The sequence below is a fragment of the Scophthalmus maximus genome, chromosome 7, assembly GCF_022379125.1.
Source record: "Scophthalmus maximus strain ysfricsl-2021 chromosome 7, ASM2237912v1, whole genome shotgun sequence".
Taxonomy (NCBI): Eukaryota; Metazoa; Chordata; class Actinopteri; order Pleuronectiformes; family Scophthalmidae; genus Scophthalmus; species Scophthalmus maximus.
In genome coordinates, this window is record NC_061521.1 from 23530001 (window position 1) to 23555000 (window position 25000).

The 25000-nt window shown below is 43.8% G+C and overlaps 2 protein-coding genes across 6 annotated transcripts in view; both read right to left on the reverse strand.

The window, feature by feature from the left end:
* The window catches only part of cpne2 (copine II), a 30848-nt gene extending 6552 nt beyond the window's left edge, over positions 1–24296 (reverse strand). The window contains exons 1-14 of the mRNA XM_035642137.2: positions 22958–24296; positions 20460–20660; positions 15398–15577; positions 15212–15286; positions 14881–14952; positions 14675–14758; positions 14411–14500; positions 13936–14034; positions 12464–12550; positions 10564–10623; positions 4927–5060; positions 4105–4159; positions 3595–3646; positions 487–620 (exon numbers count right to left, since the gene is read on the reverse strand). Of these exons, the coding sequence (XP_035498030.2) occupies positions 487–620; positions 3595–3646; positions 4105–4159; positions 4927–5060; positions 10564–10623; positions 12464–12550; positions 13936–14034; positions 14411–14500; positions 14675–14758; positions 14881–14952; positions 15212–15286; positions 15398–15577; positions 20460–20660; positions 22958–23110 (1476 nt within the window). The 5' untranslated portion in view covers positions 23111–24296. The remainder of the gene's footprint in view (positions 1–486; positions 621–3594; positions 3647–4104; positions 4160–4926; positions 5061–10563; positions 10624–12463; positions 12551–13935; positions 14035–14410; positions 14501–14674; positions 14759–14880; positions 14953–15211; positions 15287–15397; positions 15578–20459; positions 20661–22957) is intronic.
* A 117-nt stretch (positions 24297–24413) lies between these two features.
* The window catches only part of nlrc5 (NLR family, CARD domain containing 5), a 31742-nt gene continuing 31155 nt past the window's right edge, over positions 24414–25000 (reverse strand). For all 5 annotated transcript variants that reach the window (XM_047333176.1, XM_035642123.2, XM_035642121.2 and 2 more), the window contains one exon: positions 24414–25000. This exon is cut by the window's right edge and continues 876 nt beyond it. The gene's annotated coding sequence lies outside the window, so the exon portion shown is untranslated.

The following is a 25000-nucleotide window of genomic DNA, read 5'->3' on the forward strand; positions in this document are numbered from 1 at the left end:
TGCTGCCACAGAGAACCAGAAAATATTCATATTTAAGAAGATCAAATCAAAGAATTTTGACTTCCTTTTCATAAAAAACTTGTTGAACCGATTGATCGATTTTCAAAAATAGTTGCCGATTAATTTTGTGGTCGATTACTTATCGATTCATCGATTTCCTGTTGCAGCTCTAAACTGTATATTCAACATGGCGGCATACATGGGAGTCGGGTCAACACATGTAACTATAAATAACTCGAAAAAACCTCGGTTCTTGGCTGCAGGTGATTATACATGTATGAACACACAGTTATGGACAATAAACACCAAGTGTATCGCCAGAATACACACGAGGGTGTTCTGACAGACAGCAGTAAGTAGCCGTCCGCTCTGTCATGTATTTGTAATACATGAGAACGCTGTGTCTCATCCCTCTGGTTCAAATGGAGAACAACTCAAATGTGGCACGTGGAGATAAGAAACCGGCGCAGTCGTCGTTAAACCCACCGCCGCTTTCTCTTGCTGGAGGGCCTGGGCAGCGAAACGGGCCACGTGGCTGATGATCGGAGCGAAGTTCGTCGGGCCGTAGAACCGGATGTGAGGCAGGCAGGCGGAGTAGGCCTGGGCGATGCCCTCCACACCTAGTGGGGCGAGAGGGGCGGAGGGGAAGAAGGAAGATGGAGAATGTTTCATGGGGCAGGTACAACCGCACTTGAATGCGGTCGTCGAAAAATCAGGATTCATTGTTGAGTCTTTTTCCTATTGGAGTGCACTAAGTCATCTGTGCCCAGACGAGCTGTAATGCTCTTTTTATGTGCACACATAGTTTGCAGAGAGTCTGTCGCTAATCTCAATGAATAAATAAATAAATAAATAAATGAATTAATAATGACAAGCTGTGCAGCCGTTTTGAAGGAGGCAGCACTCGATGTGTTCGACACAGGCGGAGCGTCACCGCACTTGTTTGGCACAAACCTCTCGCCTCCGTCGGGCTGAAATATGCGCGGCACAATTTCCATCCGGGGGGGTCCTCGCAGTCGGGGCTCTCAGCAGCCGTTTTGCATTCGTCAACAAACACATGTTTGCATTCCTGCACATTTCAAACGCTAGTGAAACATTAGCAGATGCAATTGCTCCGTATTAAGCAAGGACGCTCTCGAGTTGCATTCGAATAGGCTGCAGGGTGCGGAGGATTTACGATTTAAACGGGACGCGAAGGCGACGTTAGTTACACACGGCGTATTTATTAAGTGAGGTTGAGGACGCTTCTAGTACCACTTGTATTTGAACCCACCGTGATGTCACCCATCGGTTTGTGAACTGTCGTACCGGCGCCATCTTGTTTTTTTGGTAACCAGACATATGGGCTGGGCCACTGCTCGCGCAGCTACACCTGCAGCCACGTACTGATTGGACGGTACCAGCCGTCAATCACGCTGTATCCATACTCCAATGCATGCGCTGCTGTATCGCCTATTTTACTCTAAACGGGACCCTAATTTACTAAATGAACAACATGCTGCATCGAAAAAGACTTGAAACTAGCGATTGAACCATAAACTCCTCAGATTATTTTTTACTGACGTTATAAATCAAGTAATTTCATCATCGAGTCATTTTCTCATAGACTTCTATAGGAACTGATCTTTCTTTGCATCCAGTGGAGTCGCCCTCTGCTGGTCATTCCAGAGAACACCGGCATTATTTTCCAAACTGGAAAATGTAACATTTTCTCCAGACACTCAAGTAGGTAGGATTTCATTCAATAACTAACTTATTATTATTTAGTGGTGGAGCAACCAACCAAGTCCATCCCTCCAGTCCTGTGGCTATCATGGCTGAAAGCTGCTAAACGTAAATCATTGCATCAGGTGTAAGTAAGTAAAGTTTATTTAATATCGCACCTTTCACAGACCAGGTCTCAAAGTGCTTTACACGTCACATACAAGAATACAGAAGTCTTACAATGATAAAGAATTAAACAACAAAAGGCAGCGACAATATGAAATTTGTGGAAAACTACATCTCGACTGCCAGTTTGAAAAGGCTATTATTAGTTATTAGTTATTATATAGAGTTATTTTTCTTCAATAGAGTGACAGAAATTGCAGATTTCATGTGTGATGACAGTGACGGAGCCGTACATTCGAACGAGCAAACTTAAAAAAAACTTTAAATAAATTCTGAATTGGACAGGGAGCCAGTGTAGAGAAAAAATAGAATGACTGGGCTTTGAAACCTTTTGGAAGCTATTTATCCTCTTATTTAATTATTTCACTTTTTGCAGAATTCCGTTAAAGACATGTTGCTTCTTCAGTTGCGACGTCGCGGGGACGTTCTCCAGGCATTTGAAACCTCTTGAGGGCTGAACTCTAAATGAATAGGGAACAGGGAATTAAGTTGCCTCGATTATCGGCGGTAATTGTTTGCGCGATAGTGTTCACGCTGCCAGCAAATGTCTCCAGCAGCAAGAGTAGGTGAAGTGTGAACGTGTTATTCACTCACACTTTCGGCAAGACACTCGTGGAGGAGCGAGAAAACCCTGATCACGTCTTTCTTCAAAGTGAAGGAAACGTCCGTTGTTTTATTCCGATGCTCCCGTAGCGTTCTCTCAATCTCCACAAAGTCGCAGCGGTCCTTTTTGCTGCTGTAGTCATCTTTCAACATACAATAATACTGAAGACGTACAATGTTTCTTTAGCTCGCTAATTCCCGTCTGCTCACGCTGGCGTTTTCATCTGACGTCAACCGCGAATAGGAACAGAGGCGGGAAAGGGACAAGGGTTAAAGCAAGGTCGAGTTTGTTTGCATCAATATCGTATGCCACGGTTGCAAAAAGGCGACGAAGGGGTAAGAAATGGTCAGACCTTGGTTTTGAGACGGGAGAGTGGAATAGATACGTCAAATGTGAATGAATAGGTGATCGATAAATACTAGATATGTAATAAATGAGCAATCAAAAGACGCGTTTACGAGTTCCCTAATGACAGAAGACGCTCCGTGGGTAAAGGAAGGGAAGTTCATAGTTAAGTCTGAGATTTGTTTATGATCATTATGAAAAAACTGTGGTGGGACAAATGTGATGTTGCCACGGTCGCGGTCATTTATAGGAAAGGATGTGTTTTCTGTTGTACTGTTTAGCTGCACCGCAGGTGTGTGACGACGTGGGAATCCTCCTGTTCTACTGTTCATGCTGCTGCATGCACATGCAACAATTCAAGTCATCAGAAAGTCATTGTTGTATTTGACTGTTTGTGTGTGTGTGTGTGTGTCACAGACACTTGTCCTTTCTGAATAGAACGTGTTTAATCTTGTCAGTTAACTAACAGTTAATGGTTCAGTTATCGGTGAGGAAAACAAAATCAAATCAAAATGAATATCTCTCCTTTACAATAGAGTTTCCCAGTTTGGGATCGATAAAGTATTCATCTATTTAACTAGGGAAAAAAAGTATCTGCTCATTTATCATGATCATTTTTACATTGATTTTACATTATATTGGTATGTGTCTCAAAAGATTCAGGCTACACAGATCCGTACATTAAAATACAAAGTTTCAAATTGAAGCATGATATAAAAACTTATCGTCAGTGCTGCTTGTGACTGTACCCTCACCTGAACAGAAGGGGTTGGTGGGGTCGAAGTTGATGGCGAATTCGTGTGACACCTGGAGGAGACGGGGGGGGAAATACCCAACAGTGGATGAAAACGTGACATACATCCTTCACTGCACTGTCAAATATTGTTGAGAAATAAAACTGTCTTTCTCTCCCACACCTTCTCCCTCCCACCCTCGCTCCATCTCTCTGTGTACTGCTCTCTCTCTCTCTCTCTCTCTCTCTCTCTCCTTTGTCCTTTTCATCAGCTCAGTGCCATGGCAACACAGATGGGTTTGACAGTTGCGTAATCATGTGAATATGCATGTGTACAATGCTGCTTACAGTCCGCGTGTGGCTCCGTGTTTATGAAATGTATGTACAATATGTACAATACAGGCTTTGTTTTAACTGTGAGTGTGCATATGACACCGCCCCCCCCCCCCCCCCCCCCCGCCCCTTTTCTCTCGCTGTTTATATGTCGCGCACGCACGCACACACACACACGCACACACACACACACACATACCTTCCAGTCTGGTGGGAGTTGGGCTCCGAATCCCAGAGCAGGAAACATTTTGTCGCTGAGGAGGAAACCATGACAACAGATTGGAACGAAAGTGCGTTTTTTTTTCTTTTTTCTCAACCAAATTCAACAAGCTGGATTTAGACAGGCAGAGGAAATCCCGTTACCCTGTTCCCAAAAAACACACACGTTGGTTGACGTGCATTGCAGAGAAACACGCAGAGAGGTGCGAGAAAGAAAAGCAAAGAAAAGTAAAGTAATATTGTACAGTAAAAATGGCTTCTCTGGAGGAAAAGAGACACTTTATGTGAAGGGCGGGATTCACAGGAATCTATAACATTCTACATATATAACATTTTATTCTTTAAAAAAGAAAATTGATGAGAGAGAATAATAATTAATAAAAAGTATAGGTGTGAAGAAAGGCATTGCTGCCACGCCAGAAAAAGAAGAAAAACAGATCAGTATTTAACATTTTATATACAGTATATATATAAAATCATATCCATATCCATATATGTATATATATATACTGTATAAACATTGTGTATATACATAAACACTTAAACATGAAAATCAGACGGTTCCTATGTGCATCACTGATCATCACCATGATTAAGAACTGCACAGTAGATCCTGGGTAGGTGATGGGATTAAGCAGATGGATATTAACGAACTGATAAACCTGTTAAATTCTTGTGTGACGCGCATGGAAATGACAGTTTCTTTTTCTAACCGTTACGTTCCCAAAACAGCAGGTGGGTGTTTGTAGAAACACTCTGTGGACCAGATCCGTGTCTGTTCTCCGCTACATGGATCACTCACGTGTCGTAGTCCTGTATGATTTGTCCCACGGCCAGGATGGCGGCGAGGTACTCGTTGCTGCCCAGCGGGTTGATGTAGTGGAGGGAGGACGGCTCTCGGGGGTTCCCATTGGACGCCGTGAAGTCAATACCGACCTGGGGCGATACAGAGACATGACACATCGGAGGTCGTCTTTAGGAACTCGCTCGTACGAGCTCAGAGATATTAGTATGTCCCTCTGTGTAATATGTTTTTACTCTAATGGGAAATGTCTAGAAAGTAGAAGAATTCATCTGCCATCTACACAAAGTTGTTGGGTTTAATAATCGAGCCCGAACGATAAGGATTTCTGGGGGCCGATATCGATATAAGGGAGTGCAAGATTTCCGATACAGATATATCTTTTCGATACATATATGTATATATATATATTTGTATATTTTAATCTGTCAATGATTCCTAAGACGTTGTTATAGAATTTTTATGACAAAGAAATGTAATTAAGGCTTAATATTTTATTTCAACCATAAACTTTATCATAAATAACTATAGATAAAAAGAAAAGTTCTGCATTCAAATATATAGAACTTGAATTAAGAAAATAAAATGTGAACACAAATGCACATTTCTTTCTGCATTGTTTATTCCGTACAATCAAATATTTCATATCGGTAAACATAAGCGCTGATACCAATATGTCTGTGAAAGGCTAGTAAGGATAATAAACCAAGTAATTATGTAAAACTACATTATACTTCCATATTCAAAACTTGATAACACAGACTGAAAAAACAACAGAAGAAGATTCTTCCTTTGTTCCACTCAGCGACATTACACAAGTGAAGTGGAGATCTGAAGGTGACAGAGGGAGACAGCGAACATCTCGTCATCTCGGAGTCAGAACACGGATTCAACTTTGAAAAAAACCTTTCCTGAGAGACGATTGATGTGATAGGACTTTATTATTTTCTTTGCCCGACTAAAAATCGAATTCCTCTTTTTGATAACACACATTATTTTGCCATCATGTAATGTTACAGCCCTAATACAAGAAAGGTCAATTCGTCCACTGTATTCTGCTTTTCTTAATTCTGGGACTAACTGGCTTTTTCGTCTGAGGACAGATTTGAAAAACACACACACACACACACAGATGACCACAGGGTGACACTGTGAGAAAACATACAGTAGACACAAAAATGAACACGCACACACACACACACACACACACACACACACACACACACACACATGCAGAGACACGCAGCAGCACGAGAAATGAGATTAAAAGTGACAAGCTTTCCCTCAGGCGTGCGGATAGCGGTTTGTGCGGTGAAAAGAGCTCCCCCCCCACCCCCCCCTCTCTCTATCTGTATCAGTTATATAAAAAGTATATAGAAAAAGAAAACAATGTGTCCTGCTTCAGTGTGGACGACAACTGAGAGGCGTAGATTTTTTAAAAGGAAATTGGCCGAGCGGGGGGGAGAGAGAGAGAGCGGAGAGCGGCAGGAGCGGCGAGAGTGACGGACACCGAGATGCAGGGTGACAGAACTAGGGGGCTGTGTGTGTGTGTGTGTGTGTGTGTGTGTGTGTGTGTGTCTGTTGTTCAGGGGCCACGCAGACGCAGGTGTCACATCTCATTTCTTGAGAAATCTTTCCGTGTGCAATCGTGTCTCCGTTGTATTTTCCTTACGTTTATATTGCATGTCTTTTCTTTTGGGACTGTTTGACTTTTGCTTCTGATTTGAATGATGTCCCTTGCTGCTGTAGCAATGTGCAACTAATACAGGCTTATTTTAATGTATGGTATCATATCTCATCTTATGAGACACACCGGCATGTGTACTGGGGGAGGCTGGGATCGAACCGCCAACCTTCGGGTTGTTGATGGACAAACCGCCCTAACCCCCCGAGCCACAGCCGTCCCACACATGTGTATGGTATGGTACGGATCAAATAATCAGCAAAGGAGGGTAGGTTTTTCACGGTTTGGTTGTTTTTTTAGCGTGATTACACGAAAACTCCTTAACAGAATTCCATGAAACTAATGGGAAGGACGGGACATTGGCCATTAAAGGGTCCTTTCAATTTTGCCATAGATCTGGTGCCGCCCCTTGCCGGCGACTCTTGCCACCTGTGCATTTGTGGTTTCCAGTTTGTTTTTTGTGTGTGTTGTAAATGTTCTACTGACGTTGTTCTGAAGAAGGCCCGACCCCTAGGTTCACTTGAGGTCACCGCAGGGAGGAGAGCGAGGAGGCCAGACTGAAATCAGTCCTGTTTTCTGAAGGACCACCCTCCACACAGCGTCTTTCAGTGAGCGACTAGTGACTAACACTTCATGTTTACGTGTGTGTGTGTGTGTGTGTGTGTGTGTGTGTGTGTGTATTTGTTAAGAGGAGGTTTGTCGGAGACAGTGGTATGAATAAGTGAAATGCTACGGCCCTGTTGCCCTCGCTGACAGACTCTGTTAGTCTGACAGCTGTAAATCCGATGGGCGTGGAGACGACACCCCACCCGACTCGTTCCTCGCCCGCGGCCGCTGGCGATCGCCAACGCACAAGTACAACTTGGCGCAACGCGACGAACACACGCGGCTTCAACGAGCAGGCGCGCGGCGTCACCATGAACGAGGGGCGCCGACCGCTCAGTTCGCCGTCAGACGGATCTCACATCTCCCCGCCCCGGAGTCTCGTCGAGTAGCGTGCCAGGTTCTCGTGCAGTGGACACTCTCCTTGGCATCTGTGCCAGGATCGGCTCGTACATCAGGAAGTGCTCCCTTTCACCGCGTGCGACGCATCCGCTGTGTTTTTACTATCCTTTGCCTCTCGCCACTCACCAAGATCCCTCACGACCGGCGACGCTCCACGCCGCTCTGAATGATATATCGAACACAAGACACGAGTAGCGGCGTGATTCGGCTGAAGCGAGTCTTCCACCGACAGCCCATCGGCAGTGGCAGGCCGTCCCTTTGTGATGGAGGGTGAATCTCTCTCTCTCTCTCTCTCTCTCTCTCTCTCCTCCAGCTTCCACAGCCCCCGAGACTTTCTCTTCCTGGAGATTAGGATTAGAGCCAAACTAAGTCTGATTGAACAGCGCGGAACAGCTCTTTCTGCATGCATGCGTGTGCGCCTGTGTGTTTTTGTGCACGATCGCTTTCCGCTCCGTGTGCGAGTGTGTGTGTGCGTGTGAAATATGCATATGAGTGGCAATGTGCATGTGAGAGGACGACGTCCTTGACAATCAAGCATCTTTGTGAGATTACGTGCGCTCGAGCAGCATGTCTAAATCAGTCCGTGTGCGTGAGCAGGGAAGGTGCATGTTTGAAGACACACACGCACACACACACACACACACACACACATACACACACAGTACGGCTTGTTCAGAGTGCCAGGGTATGTGTGATGAAATGTTTGTATGAGGGAGACGCTGTGTTTGGATGTGTGTGTGTGTGTGTGTGTGTGTGTGTAAAGTGTGAAAGCAGGCGAGAGAGAGAGTGTGTGAAGAGGACTATGTTATATGGCACATATGTGTATGTAAATTAGTTTTCTAAGAAGGAGAGGATATATCTGTGTTAAGACAGTATTAGGTGTGTGTGTGTGTGTGTGTGTGTGTGTGTGTGTGTCAGTGAGCTGCAGGTCTGTGACAAAAGGCAACAGATTAGAGCGGTGGGGATTTCAGAGTTCCCACTCTGCTCATCATCACCAGAACAGGAAAATGTTCCCATTGCACTGGAATTCTGCTCAACACAAATCAGAGTGAGGAAATATACGCCAATAACTACATGCAGCCATTTACAGATAGAACTGCTCACCAAGAGGGAATCACACAACAACTATTACCTACTGTCCAATAACTACTGTTATCATCAGATATTCTGTGATTCACTGTGTCCTACATCCTCCTGTAATGTTCTCCTTTCTACTCCTTTCTATTCTCGTATCACCACACAATGCAGATTGCAGAGATAACGGTGACGATAACGGAGTTGAGAAAAAGGCAGGTTCTCATCTCTGAGCCAGAGAGGACGTGTGAAATAAAAACCTGTCACGGGCAGATTTCATCAGCCTGCAGTCTGCGGTTGAACTTTGACTTGTGCAGGTGACTCCTTTCAAAACTAGAACCCCTTAAAAAGGGTTTTAAAGACGAACTTCATGGATTCATGCATCATATTGCACTAAAAGAATGAGGCTGAAGCTAAAAAATGGCAAAAAATTCTCTTCCATCACTACTACTACTACAAAACCAAAGTCGGTGGAGATAAAAAAAAGAAAAAGGAATGAAACCCCAATTTAGTCATCACCTGTAAATGTTTTGTGAATGCAGAACTGAATTTCGTCTCACCGACTGTTAAGAAGTGAGAACACGTTACGAGGATAAAAACCACGCGTGGCCTTCACTGACAAACCAAATGATATGTTCATGTTGTGTCTCTCTCTCTTGTACACATTTCTCTCCCTCGCTTATTCATCGTGGTGCGAGCGTTGTCGTCAACGGCACAAAAAGCGTCACTATGGCAACGACGAGGATGCTCGTTGCGTTGGAGCGCCACTCCCGACGATAAGGCGACTTGAAAATAACAGGCCGACAGTGGAGGCGATGTCGTTGACTGTCCGCGTGTGTGTGTGCGCGTGTGTGTGTGTGTGTTCCCTGAATCTATGAGCTAGAAGTACAGAACACACATCCTCCGACGCTTGCAGCATCTCTGCATTAACCAAACAAACACCGCCGCCTCCGCACAACACCTGAAGAAGTGTTCTCTTCTGAGGTCACATTGACCTTTGACCCCCCCCCCCCCCAATATGAAGCCTCCGACCACGGCTGTCACCGGGGCAGAGGCTCTGTTGAGACAAATGTGCATCACGTACAGGCTCTCATTGTTCTGTATATCAGCTGAATGTGTGTGTGTGTGTGTTTTCAGAATGTGTGTACTCAAGTACTTGAGTGTTACAGTGACAGTGTGAAGCCAGTCTGCATGGTTCTGGGGTTTTATCAGCAGTGCAGCTGCATTTGTTGGACACAAAAACACCCACGGGTAATAACAGAACTACTCAATGGACTGAGTCTGTGTGTGTGTGTGTGTGTGTGTGTGTGTGATTGCCCATTATAAACAAGTTTGCTTAAACACAAAAGGTGTGACATCGCCAGGGACAAGAATGAGTTTCTCCTGACAAGATTATAAAACAGACTGCTTGTCGTTCTCTCCCTTTCTCTTCCTTCCCATGTCCAATAAAAACGCTCTATATATTCTTTCTGTACCTGTTCTCCCTCTGTCCCTATATTTTAACCTCACACTCCCGTATTCTTTCAAAAGTAATGCGGTTGTATTTGCCTCCTCTTTCTCTTTTCACTATTCCAAGTAGCCGCAACTCAGGGTGTCACAATAGCCCGTTCCTCCTCTTTACTCCACATTCTCTCCGTCTCTGAATTAAAACATCTTCTTGTCTCACGCACTTCTCCTTTTCCCCCGAATGTGTAATGATCATGCCGCTGTAAACCCCCGGGAGGTAGAAAAATAGAAAGTGCAGATTGTTTTCCATCCTTTTTTTGTTGTTTTTGTTTTAAGAGCAAAGCAATGCGGAAGCATGCATCTCATTACCATGTCATTTCAGAGGCAGAAAAAAAACCCACCAGGAATGCTTATAATATAACACTTACTGTAAACATGAGCTGGCATCCTCCCAGTATGTAATCCAGGAAGGTGTAGTCTCTCGTAATCTAGAGGACGCAAGAGTCAGGGGTATAGGAAAACCGAGACAACAACATTAGCCACACAAATGAGAGGAGGGTATATTCGATCCTTTGAGAAATTGGTGGATAAAGGTAAATGAAATTTATGAAATGATTCGATCGTTGTTGTTCTCACTGCTTCAGACAGTCAGGTGCAGTTTGGGCCAATTAAAGGGTGAAAAACAAATCTGAGATTTGCAGAAATAAGCCGTAATATTACGAGAAAAAATTGTCATAATGTTAAGAAGAATAAAGTCGCAATTTTACGATAAAGTCATAATTTGAAGGATTATAAAAAAAGTTGCAATTCTAGACTACGCGAGGGAATTTCAGAAGATCGGCCTGTCGCCGGCGGTAAAATGAGAAATGTGGAGCGTCTTGTTCAGTTATGTTTAAGTATTGGTTTCAAAAATAACAAAATACTTCACTTTTGGCACCGCATTATCGTTAAGTATGAGGACTTTGACAAGATTGTTCAAGAAGCTGAGTGGACTCTGGAGGCGTGGAGGAAATTACCTCTTTGTTATCAAAATATTTGTTTTTCCCCCACCAATCTTCAATATGGCCCTCAATGCTCCAGTGTAAGTCAACATTGTATAAACAAACTATTTTCATAAGCCGAACCGTAAAAAAAAACGATGTTTTTATAATGACAGCCCACGTCCTTCTGTGTATAAGGCACCGCGGACGGAGCGCCACTCATTATCTTGTTTGAACACAATCTCCACTCCAATTACAACGAATATTTAGCACGGATTTTTACTGTCATTAGTCTAATCCCCGGCGGCAGCCAACAAATATAATTACTGCATTAGCCGTTATGTGCATGTGCTGTACAGTACGCGTGTGTGTGTGTATATAACTGTGGTGTGTCTGCGTACGTCTGTACAATGGCTTCACGCTTTATGATTTTTGCAATGTGGGGAAAAAAAGGAAGAAGGAAAAGAATCAATTATGAAAGCTTGTCCTCACACGCACACGCGCGGCTTTAATGCCGTTCCAAGATTCCAACAGGCATCTGAAGACTCAGTGTCCCGGTTTTAATGTGTTCCTTCTGCGGCTCCCACACTAATTAGTCGTTCTGAGGAAGTTATGAACGCACGGTCGGAAGCGTGGCAGCTGATCAAATCCATAATGGTATAATCATAACGTGTCATTAAGCTGAGTGTAGGATGGATTTTTTTTCACGAGGTGGCGAGACGTGAGGAGAAAACTGAAGGCGCGTCGGACGGAGCTGGTTGGTTTTTCTTTGTTCTTCCACTGATACTTTTTTTAATATTATGGTGAATTAAATTAAAACGCACCTGCAGAGCTGAACTCATCCGTCAATCCATCCAACCATCCATCCATCCAACCATCCATCCATCCATCCATCCATCCATCCAACTATCCATCCATCCATCAATCCATCCAACCATCCAACCATCCATCCATCCATCCATCCATCCAACCATCCATCCATCCATCCATCCAACCATCCATCCATCTATCCATCCAACTATCCATCCATCCATCAATCCATCCAACCATCCATCCATCCATCCATCCATCCATCCATCCATCCAACTATCCATCCATCCATCCATCCATCCATCCATCCAACTATCCATCCATCCATCCATCCATCCATCCATCCATCCATCCATCCAACCATACATCCATCTAACTATCCATCCATCCATCCATCCATCCAACCAACCATCCATCCATCCATCCATCCATCCAACCATCCACCCATCCATCCATCCAACCATCCATCCATCAATCCATCCATCCATCCATCCAACTATCCATCCAACTATCCATCCATCCATCCATCCATCCTCACCTTACATGACTTGACAATGATGATTCCAGAGTTCTTATAGTTCTTCTTCTTCTTCTGTTTCTTGGGGTTGATGCAGTCGAACTCCACCTGCAGATGAAAAAAAGAGGGGGAGTATCGGCACCAGGAAAGAAGGAATAGAGGAAAAAAAATGCAAAGGAGGAGGGGAATGATGGGGAAAAGGAGAGATGACAGCTGAGCGGGAAAGAGGAGCTGGGAGGACATGAACAGACGACGGGACATGGAGGGCCGCCTACAGTCACGTCAACTTGCTATAGTCAAACTTCAGAACAGAATCGCGGCGGTGTAACTCTATTGTTCATGGAAAACGCTGAATTAAATTGTGATGTGATGAAGACGAAAAGAAGAATGACCATAAGGACTGGATCTGTGATACGCTTGGTCTCGCACATACACACTTCAGATGGCGATTGTGTTTGATCGAAACAGACGCATACGACAGGCAACTCTAAACTCCAGCTGAAGGCTGTTTTACATCTCAAAAGTTCCGCTCATATTCTCGTCTTCCTCTCGCTCGCTCTCCACGCTCCCATCTCTCCATCCTGCCTCTGTCTTTTTATACAGTATATATTTTTTTCAGTTTGACGAAATGAAAACATGCACACACACACACACACACACACACACACACACACACACACACACACACACACATATACAGAGATGCTAATGAATAAACTGCATTCTCAATAAATGTATCAACGGTGTTTAGGCGAAAGCAGCTCAGCACATCTGTCTGTGCATTGTTATTCCATCTTCATTGTTGAATGCATTTAAAACTGAACATTATTCAGCGAGGGACAGAGTTGCGGCCAATTCAGTATTCAGATTCTTAATATTTTGTGCAAGATGAGATTCGTGTTGTTTAGGTGTTTTTTTTTTTTAAATCACACCATTACCCGAGCGTTGAGCAGCTTGTCTGAGCCATAGAAAAACTGTGCGATATAAGGATCTGAAAGAATCTATAAGCACATTAGCAGCCCAGTGAGAGGCTCATCACACGCCGGAGGAGAGAAGACAGCCTTTAATAGTCGTAGATCATTACTCACTGTTGGAGACAATTTCAACATTTGGCCTGGCGGCCGGTGCTCCAATCAGAAGCTGCTTTTTGCCGCTCGGCGGTTAAAGTTGGATTTTTGGCGGATGGCAGAGGAGCCCTGTGATGTGTTCACGGTCAAATCTCAAGCTGTTTTTCAGACATGAACTCCAGGTTTTCCGTTGCACAGCAGCAGAGTCAGACGCGGTTACGACGGCAGGGAACTTTGGGGAACATAGCAACGGGCGAGGGGCTTGTTAGTCTGTTGGTGCAGTGTGGCCTGGTGCGTGTTGTGTGCACGTATGTCTCAAAGTAGAGTTGGATCTGATAGGAAATGGGATAATAATGGTCCTTCCCACAGTTTGATTCATCAACCAAAAATGTAACATAATAATAATAATCACCAAACATGTTTTACCTCCACCGAGTTCTGGGCTTCACTCATCTTGGACGCCGTCGTTTGAAACTCTCCTATGAAGTCGTGGCCTCCGTCGTTGTCGTAGTCATAACACAGAACCTGTCATTGAGCAGAACACATCACATTATATATCTACATATATATATATATATATATATATATATATACACACATATAATTGATTTATTTGACAAGCTTGTATGGCTTCCTATTTGAGAGAAAAGTGACTTTTCCTCTAGTATCCCGGTCCTCTTTAACCTTCTCCATATTGTCACACTACAAAGTGTTACTACATTTGATATGGACAGAAATTACTTTTTTTTTTTTTTTTTTTAAACATGATGAACATCTTTGTAAAACATATGACAGTGGTGGCCATAACCCATGACCTGATAACGCTACGCCAACCAATTCCGTCGTCATCTCTTACATCTATTTCGGAAATCCATAACACACCAGTGTCCTGGCCACTGACCTTGATGTTTCTGTCCACGTCTCCGTTGCAGAGGGAAATGAGAGGCACGGTGAAAGGTTTCCACGCCGGGTCTAAAGTGTTTTTGATGACCTGAAGTCACAGACACAGACACAGGCAAGTTATCATTAACCCACCGAGCAGCAGATGAACCGTAAAGCTGTAGAATTACCCGAGCACCTGTGATCATCTCCCGCACGTTTAGCCGACAACGACGGCTCACGACGGTGACGGATGATTTTTTAATCCCCCAACCCAATGACTCACCTCTGTCCTGTGCACCAGCATCCATTTACCGTCTTCTCCTTGTTTGTGAAACTCCAAGTAGGGGTCGGACTTCCCGAAGAAGTCCTGCATGAAACCAAGGGAGTTTGCTTGTAAAATAGTCTTTCTCCTGTGCCATCCCGGTTTTTTTCCGTCTCGTCAGCCAAACTGCAATAAGGACGGGGGCTCAAGCTAGAACAACCGCCTACCTTCTTATCCAGTTTGCGCCCACTCAGGGTCAAAGTGATGATTCTGTTGTCAGACAGCTCCTGAGCCGTGATCTGAAGGAACACAAATACTGGTTATTAAAACTATCGGGATCAGCAGAAAGAAACAACGCAACACCGACATTTACCGCATCCACCCCAGCCCACAGAGCAGCCACAATAACATCTTCATAGTCATCGTCAACCGTCGCAACCGTGTCATTATGATAAGAGACAACAGCGACCGCAACCACGCACGATGATACAGCAGAGCACGAGTTACGTGCGCCAACGGGAGTTAAGTCCGGAGACACCCGGCGGCGCCGGCGCTCACCGTAATGGATCCTTTGCCAGCTGGCTTCCCATTGGCCAAGATCAATGGTCTGTGAAGTTTTTTATTGGACACAATCTAGAAGACAGGGAAAGAGAGAGACACACAGGAGAGGATAAAAAAAATCTGGACATCAAACTATTTGATGAGGAGCCAAGTTTGCACTGGGAGGGATAAAGAGTTCCGTACCACTCCTAGCGTACAAATGAATTCTCCCAGGAAGTCGTGTTCGAAGAGCTGCGTGGCGCACTTGTCTTCGTCGAACATGGCGAAGCGGAGCTTCTGGATCTCCTCGAAGTGGTAGTCCACCTGAAACTTCACTCCGAACACGGGATTCAAGTTGTTCACAGCGGTTTCGGTGCGTCCCAGCTGAACGACAGGAGACACAAGGAGGAAATGAATCACTTCAACGTCATGACGGGTGCAGGAGGAAGCGTCGGGGCACCATCACACTAAGCAGGGTTCATCCTCTGGGCACCATGAACGTCAGTGATTCGAACTCTTTTCGCGGATGAGTCCAGCTGAGGTTTTACAAGTGATCAGTTCTCACGGTGCCCCCAAAAATCTGGTCCATACGAGTTCCCCACGGGCTTAATTTCAATAGTCCAAAGTCCAGGCGCTTCATTTGTTTGATCTGTTTATTTCGATCCACAAAAAACAATTTCCAAATGAATTTTTGATACAAAACAAATCGTTATTACTGGCTGCTGAATGGCTGAGATGGAAAAGTGGGAAATTGGTAGTCAGTGTGTAATTATTATGAATGGGATTTAAAAGTTGAATAAAACTCATTAAAAAAAAAAGAATGAAAGTTCCAGCCTTATAGAAATAATTGAAAACCGGTCCTGATTCAGATTCCTTTGTTTCCCAGTTAAACTTTTTCAAATAATTACTTTAATGAATACATTTGAATCAGTGTGAATGTAACGACGTTCCCACCAGCCTCAGATTATTTTCGAATAGCTGACTATTAAATAGTATTTAATGCTAATTAGCAAATGTTTTAACTAACTATGAAGATAAAACATTATTAAATCACATCATCATCATTTCTTTAGGGGGTTTTTTTTGGAGGGGGGGTGAAAATGAGAAGCAAATATTGCCATAACTCTTAAATAATCACAATATAGTATATATGGATTGAAGGTAACTCTACAAGTATGAATGTATATAGATATTTAACATTTCTCTGACCTGAGCAGAGAGATGCTGCAGAGCGACCTCAGAGGGAACAGGGGCTTTTAACATCTGCCTGCTTACGGCACCGGAGGAACGGCCGCGCTCTGTGGCCTGAAAGGCGGAAAATTTACCACTGTGGCATCATGGGAAGTCTGGCAGGCTGCATGTGCACGCCGCACATTAGTGTCACTCTGGATGTGAACCTGGCTCACCGGGCTTCAGGGATGAATCAGACCCCGGTGGCTCCTCTCTGCCTCCTCTATCTTTATCTGTCCATGTCCACTATCAGACAACAACAAAAAAAAGAGATGGCGACCAAAAACAGGCGACTAAAAGAAAGACAAATACCCTTCACGTCATCCGTGGCAGAAAGGACAATAAGAAGAGCTGGGCGGGATGACAGCTGGCCGACAGGAATTGCCTTGAGACTGCCGGCCAACACGAAGACCAAATGTCACATAAGCTCCAATAAAATCACAGCATTTGTTCACTTTTGCCGCCTGGCTTTTCGTTTTGTCCTGTGTTCTCCTTCACGAGCGAAAGGAGTTTCCAGTGTGTGTCAAAGTTGGTCGGCACTTTGCCGGTGAAACGCTGCTTGTCCGCTCACGGCAGCCGATACGGTTTGAAGTTGACCTGACGATCTGAAACAGTGTGATTTCCCAGTCCTATAGCTACGCTTGTGACATGCACCAACGTCCGGACGCTTTCCTCATATTACATACATGCCCAACAACATTAATGTTAACGTGTTGAAGGTTGGCATCAGCAGGTTATAGCGTGCAAACATTAGCATCAAGCCAAGCTGAGGCTGATGAAATGTACATCGTACAGTGGTGAGCCTGAAGCTGCTTTCAGACACAGAGGCTGATGTCCGGACAGACTCCTCAGCACTCAGGAACATTCACCGTGAGCGCGTGGGCGCGTGGATGCCAATGTGAATTGGGTTCGGACAAGTTACAGAATTGGCCCCAATGTCTCTTACGCAGATCATTTCTCTGCTGTTCTCACCGCCAGTTGTCAACTTTGGCAATAGATAATGGGCTAATGGATCAACCTGAGCTTCTCCACAGAAAGATGGCCGCCTGCTGCTGCTGCTGCCGAACATGACGCTGATGATGAGAGCGGGGACACTGAAGCAAAACAATGACGTAATGTGTTGTAAAAACCAAAAACAGTGAGCTCAAAGACACTCAAACTCTCGGCTAACCCGAAGACGGCCGCAGAGTTTGAACCCGTTCTCGGTTGCACAGCTTGTCATGCGTCACCTTTCACATTGGACGTTGTTATTTGATCCATCGGTAACATAAAGATATCGAGCTTTAATATGTCATCTTTGATAATCCGGAGTTCATTTTGCTGACGCTTAAATTATTCTGACCTTTCGAGGCCGACACTGATTTCACCATTCTGAAAATAATCTGATACATACACGCATACGCTATATTCAACTTTCCACTTAAACGTGAATATGGGGCAGATACATATAATTGGAAAGAATATAATAATGGTTCATTATCACAAAAACTGGCCTCACAGGAGAACACGACGTGATTTTAATTCTTTTGCATCCCGCGGTAAAACATCACAACTCATAATGTGATTGCTCTCTCTCGCCGTGTTACAGGCATTCATCTGTGTCCACAACGCGTGTTGGGATTAGCATTAGGGTCTGATGGTTGGAGGAGGGGGAGGTCGGAGCCACATCATTAGAAAAGCTGAGATCAACAATTCCATGATCATGTTTTTTACAGCCTCTCATACTCCAGTCTTTAGTTGCCATCATATCTTACAAGTTTTTCCCCTTCGTTCGCCACTTCCCCTTCAGCCTCTCTTCTCCAGTTTTTTTCCCACCTTCTCTATCCGCTCTTTCCCTCCCTCTCGCTGGTATTCCCTTCATCCTTGTTTCCTCTCTCATCTCCCTCTCTCACACCTCCTCGCTCTCACGCCCGGTCCTTCTCCCTCTCCCCTCCGATGGACCCAGCTGCCTGTCACACCTCTATCTCACCAGGCAGACGAAGATCGACAGGGAGGTGAGACGGAGAAGGGACGGCAGGCGACAGAAAAGGAGGGGATGTCAGAGAAAGTCTGACAGGAGGGGAGCGGGAGAAAAAAGTGAGAAAGCTGCCAGTGTGTGAGAAACGGCGAGCTGCGGAGGGAAAGGTTTCGGCCTCATTTCCGCCTCCTCCATCGCTTCCTTCACTCCAGGAGCATCGAGCTTTTGTTTCCCTTGCCGTTGTCATAGTAACCGTTGGCAATCTCGCATCAGAGCCGCATGCCCTGCTGACCGACAGCTATAGCAACAACCAGAGTTACTCGCCTACACACACACACACACACACACACACACGTACACACACACACACACACACACACACACACACACACACACACACACAAAAGCCAGCTTGCCCTGTTGACCAGCTGTTCCCTACAGAGAAGCCTTGAGGCAGCAGCCTACACACACACACACACACACACACACACACACACACACACACACACACAGACACACACACACACACACACACACACACACACACACACACACACACAGACACACACACACACACACACACACACACACACACACACACACACACACACAGACACTTCATTATCACGTTCCTCTACAGCATCTTCAATTTGAAGCTCATGTTTTTCCCTTCCTACACCGTGAGAATATATCATATATATACATATATATATGTATATATATGTGTGTATATTTGTATATATATGTGTGTGTGTATATATATACACACGTACAACACATCATATATTGTTTCTGGAGTGAAAGCAGCAGGGTTCAAACATGAAACAGAAGTGCAATGTGCTTGAAAAGACGTTCCCAGACATTTGACGAAGTTCACGTATGAGGACAGCAGCGGGAGATTGTCTGCGTCACACGTGTTCACAACGGCCGGGGAAAATTCCGAAACAGCGATGGAACCTTCTATTTGCAGTACACATTGGACCCAATTAAAGGCTTTGAGTGATGAGCACCGCCGCTGCTGAATTATTACTATCATAGTAGATGTCAACCAGGAAGCAATGGCGATCACCGATTCACATTTATCATTCAGCGGAAGGCGAAACTGTCCTGCAACTTCACTTGAGTATCGCACGGCGAGTACAATGAACTCTCCATTTGAGCCCGTCATCTCGGAAAATAGGCAGATTCTCCCGGAGTCAGGCATCATCTCCTAACGATACATCACCTCGATTGAAAGAACGGCATAAACGCAAGTAATTTCACCAACAGTAACACTGTTGTGCGACGATGATAATGTGCACGGATGCAAGATGATTCCGGAAAAAGGGGCAGAGAGAATGAATAATTGGAAGAATTAACGACGTGAGGTATATGAGCCTCTTTGGAACTGTTACGAGATATGGTGTCTGGACTTGGACTTGAAAAAGGATCGTGTACTCTTTGCAACGCCCTTTGCAAGCTCACCACCGCTGCCACAACTCCGTCTCACTGGAAACACTGGACAAACTAGGCAACGTCGGCGGATTCTTAAATGATCTCAGTCATCATTTATACATTTTAACTTTACAGCCTGTGACCAGGTCCAGGACCAGGGACCGACAGTCACAAACATCCCACCGGGCTCAGGCTCGTGTTGCCAGATGGTCAGGAGACGTCAGGAGTTTAGAACTGGCTCAAACAACACACGCTGCCTCTCAAGCTAACAGAAGACGACAGACAAAATCCCCTCATGTGGCCCTTTGCCTGAAGACCCGCCGTGGGGCTGAATGCGACCTTGAGAGCGCTTCTAACGCTTGGTTCAAATCTTCCACCTTCCCGTCTGTCGTCTCTTCAGCTCTGCCTCCCTTTTGTCTCTGCCTCTCCACATCCACGGAGCTGACGCACAGCACGAAGAAGCTCCACGTACCATCTCTCTGTTCCGCCTTTTCTCCTCAATCTCCCATTTCAAACCCTCTCCGATTCAACACCTGTCTCCTCTTCTTCGCTCCTGTCCCTCCCCCGCCCCCTCCTCCTCCTCCATCTCCATCCCCGTCTCTCAGTTCTTCTTCTGACCCGGCCCGCCGCCCCTCCATCCCTTACCTCCGCCCAGTTCCCCTCCACCTCGTGGAAGAGCACGCAGAAGGGGTCGGACTTGGAGGCCACGTCCCGGTCCAGCAGGCTGGTGGCGGTGACGGACAGCTCCACCCGGGTGGCGCAGCGCTGGGGTCCGACGCTGCGCGCCTGGCCCTCGGTGGCCGAGCCTAGAGTCGTGGCCATGGTCTGAGCTCGCAGCGAGTCGCCCTGAAAGGAACCAAAAGGGGAACAACTTCAGCTGAGTTTCATACACACCCACACAACCACACGCCCACTGGCTGTGTCTCGGCTGACCATGGAAGAGCAAAGCATCAAACTTTGACCATTTGGTTTGCCGACCAGTGCTGCTGGTCTAAACTTGAAGGTTAGAATAAACACTCCGTAGAGATACGGGCACAGTTTTGATTTTTGAAACATCATCAAACAGCGAGAAATGTCCTTCATGATGTCGCAGAGATGTCAAACGCTGGTGCAACAGTCGAAAATCCCCCAAAATATTGAATCTACTATTACGTTGGACCAAGAAACGGCAGAAGAAATTCTCATATTTGAATTCAATTCTGACCAATTCGCTTAGAAATATTTGATTTCCTAATTTGACATGGACAACGATGACATCATCAAAAAAATCCATATTGGTCGGCTCGTACGATAATAAGGAAGAATAATCAATAATCAATACCAGTGGAAAAACCAATGAAAAACGAATCACAGACGTTAACACACGCACACACACACACACACACACACACACACACACATCAAAGATATTGCAGGAGCTCCGAAATAATGACGCCTCAGTCGAGGAGGAGAAAAGACACAAATAGAAAACACACTCACACATGTACAGTTTCTTTGTGTCTGTACTTTGTTCACGTTTCCTTTTCACTTATAACTTACGTCTTAATATTTGAAAATATTTTTTCTACAAGTATTGCGGACAAAATAAACAGCAGCTCGTGTCCATGAAGGACTTCTGGAAAAACGATGCTGTTGGTCTGTTGCTAAGAGACTAATGTGTCATAACCAGCGTGCTCCTCCCGCTCGGCTCCTGTGATGTCACACTGGTAGTGTGTAGTGGTGCGCCGAAAAAATACCAGTGCAACATCTCCATTCATTTACTCAGCCATTCATAACGCATGAACTCATTCTCTGATCACATACTCACTGTCATTTTGTTATTGACTCCCTTTGTTTATTGATCATATTAGTAACATAACATGTCAGTCCATCAATGAACAGATGGCTTCAGTCGAGGTGGATGATGGAGGATGCTGGAATTTACGAAAAAGGTGCAGTGCAGAGTGGAAAATAAATGGATGAATACAAAACGAAAAGCCATGTAGCCACATAAATTGTTTGGAAGCTACAATTTAAAAAAAAAGAATGATAACCCGTATTTACATTTTCAACTTTGAAAATGCTTCATTGAACATATTTGTGGGTTACATTGTTAAAAAAAACCAAACAACAACATAATTTTCCTGAGCAGATTTGATGTGTCTTGTGTATTTTTGGGTCCAATATGTTGATTTACTACGTCAAAAAATAAATAAATTGTCATGTCATATAGACAATATTGTGCTGAGAAGAAAAAAAGGCTACCACAAAATGATATGTTGAACATTTTTAAATGCAAAATCAAAAGCCAAATCAGCAGGACCCCCTAGGGTTGAATAAATTAATACATTTAAAAAATGCATATCAAAGATGAGCTTGAACATTTTTAAATGCAAAATCAAAAGCCAAATCAGCAGGACCCCCTAGCGTTGAATAAATTAATACATTTAAAAAATGCATATCAAAGATGAGCTCATAAAAATGTTAATACACAAAATGTCAAGTTGCACCTGCATGGTGTTATAATGCACTGGACTGACAACACAAATAAAGGATTGTTACACATCTTTTTTCCAATGAAAAAAAAAAAAAAAAAAAATCATGGGTGAAATCATCTTCAAAAAAACTGTTGACATCATCACCTGCACCTGAGTGTTCGAGTGCATTTACATGTGAGCTCACACGACACGACACCACACGACACACGATGCTCAGCAGGATGAAAAAAAAGGATGGAGAGGATGATGAGGATGAAGAGGAAGAAGACGAACAAACTACTGTGTGGAAGGCTCGTGACGTCACACCTCGCTGCAGGTGAAGTGTGACTGACGAGCAGGAGGAGAAGCAGCGTGGAGGCTTGTTTCCCCTTTAACACACTCGTCAAGTCTAATTACATGTGACCCGGACTGTGAACACAGATTCTTCCGATGCATTTGAACGCGTTTAAATAATAATGATAATAAAAAATAATCATAATCATAATCATAATAAATCTCTTTTCGAGGTGTTCACCCTGCGATCAAGCAGCTCAGCTCGGCGTGTCCCTGCTCACCACATCCTCCCTTCATCCGCTACATCAGCAGCACACAGCAAAACCATTATATGTGACTATGAATATATATATAAAAGAGGAACATGTCAAAAAAAACACATCTTTCACTCACCTCCGTTAAACGACGTCCAACTTCTTCACAGTTTGTCTTTTTCAAATCACTGCGCACAAAAAAAGGAGTGAAATTTGAAGGAAAAAAATAACAAGCCCGAAAGACACTTTGTTTCTTTGTTATTATTAATATATATTTTTTTTCCTTTTTCATATAATAAAAGTGGAAACTAAATAAATGCTGCTGCCATTTTCAGTGCAAGGCGCAACAGTGTGTGTGAACGGAACTCATCCCGCAGCCTCCCGGACTCTGACCGAGCGCAGTCAAGCTACCGGGGATAACTGCAGACCGGAAGTGCCGCAAGTGCACGTACGTACAAAATAAAAGCGCGAATCAATACACTTCCGCCTGAAGTTTTTTATTTTTTATTTATTCTATTTCATTATGCTAGTGTTGTTTTCATAACAGCGGTAGACTGAGATTTATCACGGGGTCCTTTTTAATTAGCATATTGACAAATAACAGCGACTGTCACAATATGTAATGCTGATGTAGTATTTCATCATTTATCAAAATATATTATTATTAATATGATATATATATTTTATATTTGACAAACGTATTGTTCCACTCTCTTGTGGTTATTTTAAAAAAAACGTATCTGAAAACATTTAATAAAGAGGTTACACGTGTGTAGCAATTTGTAATTTTATGTGAGTACTTTGATAATTTCATATTTTTGTCAGGTTAATGGTTAATTTATATTAATTCAATACTATACAGTTATAATGTAAAAGAGTACAGTAGCCATGCTCCCTGGATAGTGACTATGTTATACTTTCACACTGTATATGTTGCTGATCACACTAATCATCATCTATTTTTTCGACTTAAGACATTTTGGGAATGTTTTACCTAATAAGGGACCTGAATATGTTTTCAACCACTGCACATGACCAACGATAAACACCGGACAATGTGGAAGACAACGATAAATTAATTCCTTCTGGAATTTCACATTTCCATCATGAATTTTATTTTCCATACTTGGACTTTTCCTACTTGTGACAAGTCAACTTTCAGTTTCATCGTTTTACATTTCTGTATAATTATATAACTGCTGTAAACAGTCTTTTCCAAAATATTAATAGGACCTGAGATTTAACTTTAAACACATCAGGATTACTAACTGTAGGCCATATGTTGTGTCCTTACTGTACATCACTTGGTCCTCAACACAAATAAGGCAGCAGAAACAACTGGACCACATCTGCAATACCGGTCTTAACCGCAAGAGGGCGCCAGTAGCACACAAATGAACAGGTCCATGTGACCGTTTGACCTGCACTCAGCTGTCACCTCAGCTGCTCCCGTCAGACCAACCATATCACAAAGATTCTTTGTTGATTCACCCCCCCCCCCCCCCACCACCACCACCACCATTTGTGATCTATTAGCACATTGAAGTGAAACAGATGTTGTCTTTTTAAATAACAGAATGAAAGAAATGAAGAAATCAAAAGGACAAAATAAAATTATATTCTCAATTGACATCTCAGTGCAAGTCAGAATGAATTCATGTCAAGGATGAAGGCAATTTGGAATGGAAAAGAATGGAAAAAGCGGGAAAACAGCACAGGGGAATGGGAAAGTGTACAGCAATTCAGAAACTTTGTTGTGTGCTCTCTTTTATAAAGTACTTCTACGATTTATTTCATCAAAAAAAAAACACAATTCCTTTAAATATCAACAGAAAAATAAAAACAAAATGTTGCGGAATAAATACGTGATTGGACAGAGACCACAACCTAAAAATGACCATAAGAGCAGATGACGGAGGAGATCCTCCTCTTCCAACTCTTTCTTCACTGTGAGCTCGTTTTTTTCTTGTGTTTTCAACAATGTGGCCTCTGATTAGTGCAAAGTGAAAGTCAGTTTAGTCAAATGATTTTACATTTGAAATCACGGCCTCTAGCTTCACGGCAGCGTCAGGACGGAAAAACGTCTCCCCCCTACACCCTCATATTAATATCTTATTCAACTCTTTGTACGATATTTATATACATCTTTATTTTCTTTTTTTAATCTTTTCAATTGTTCTTT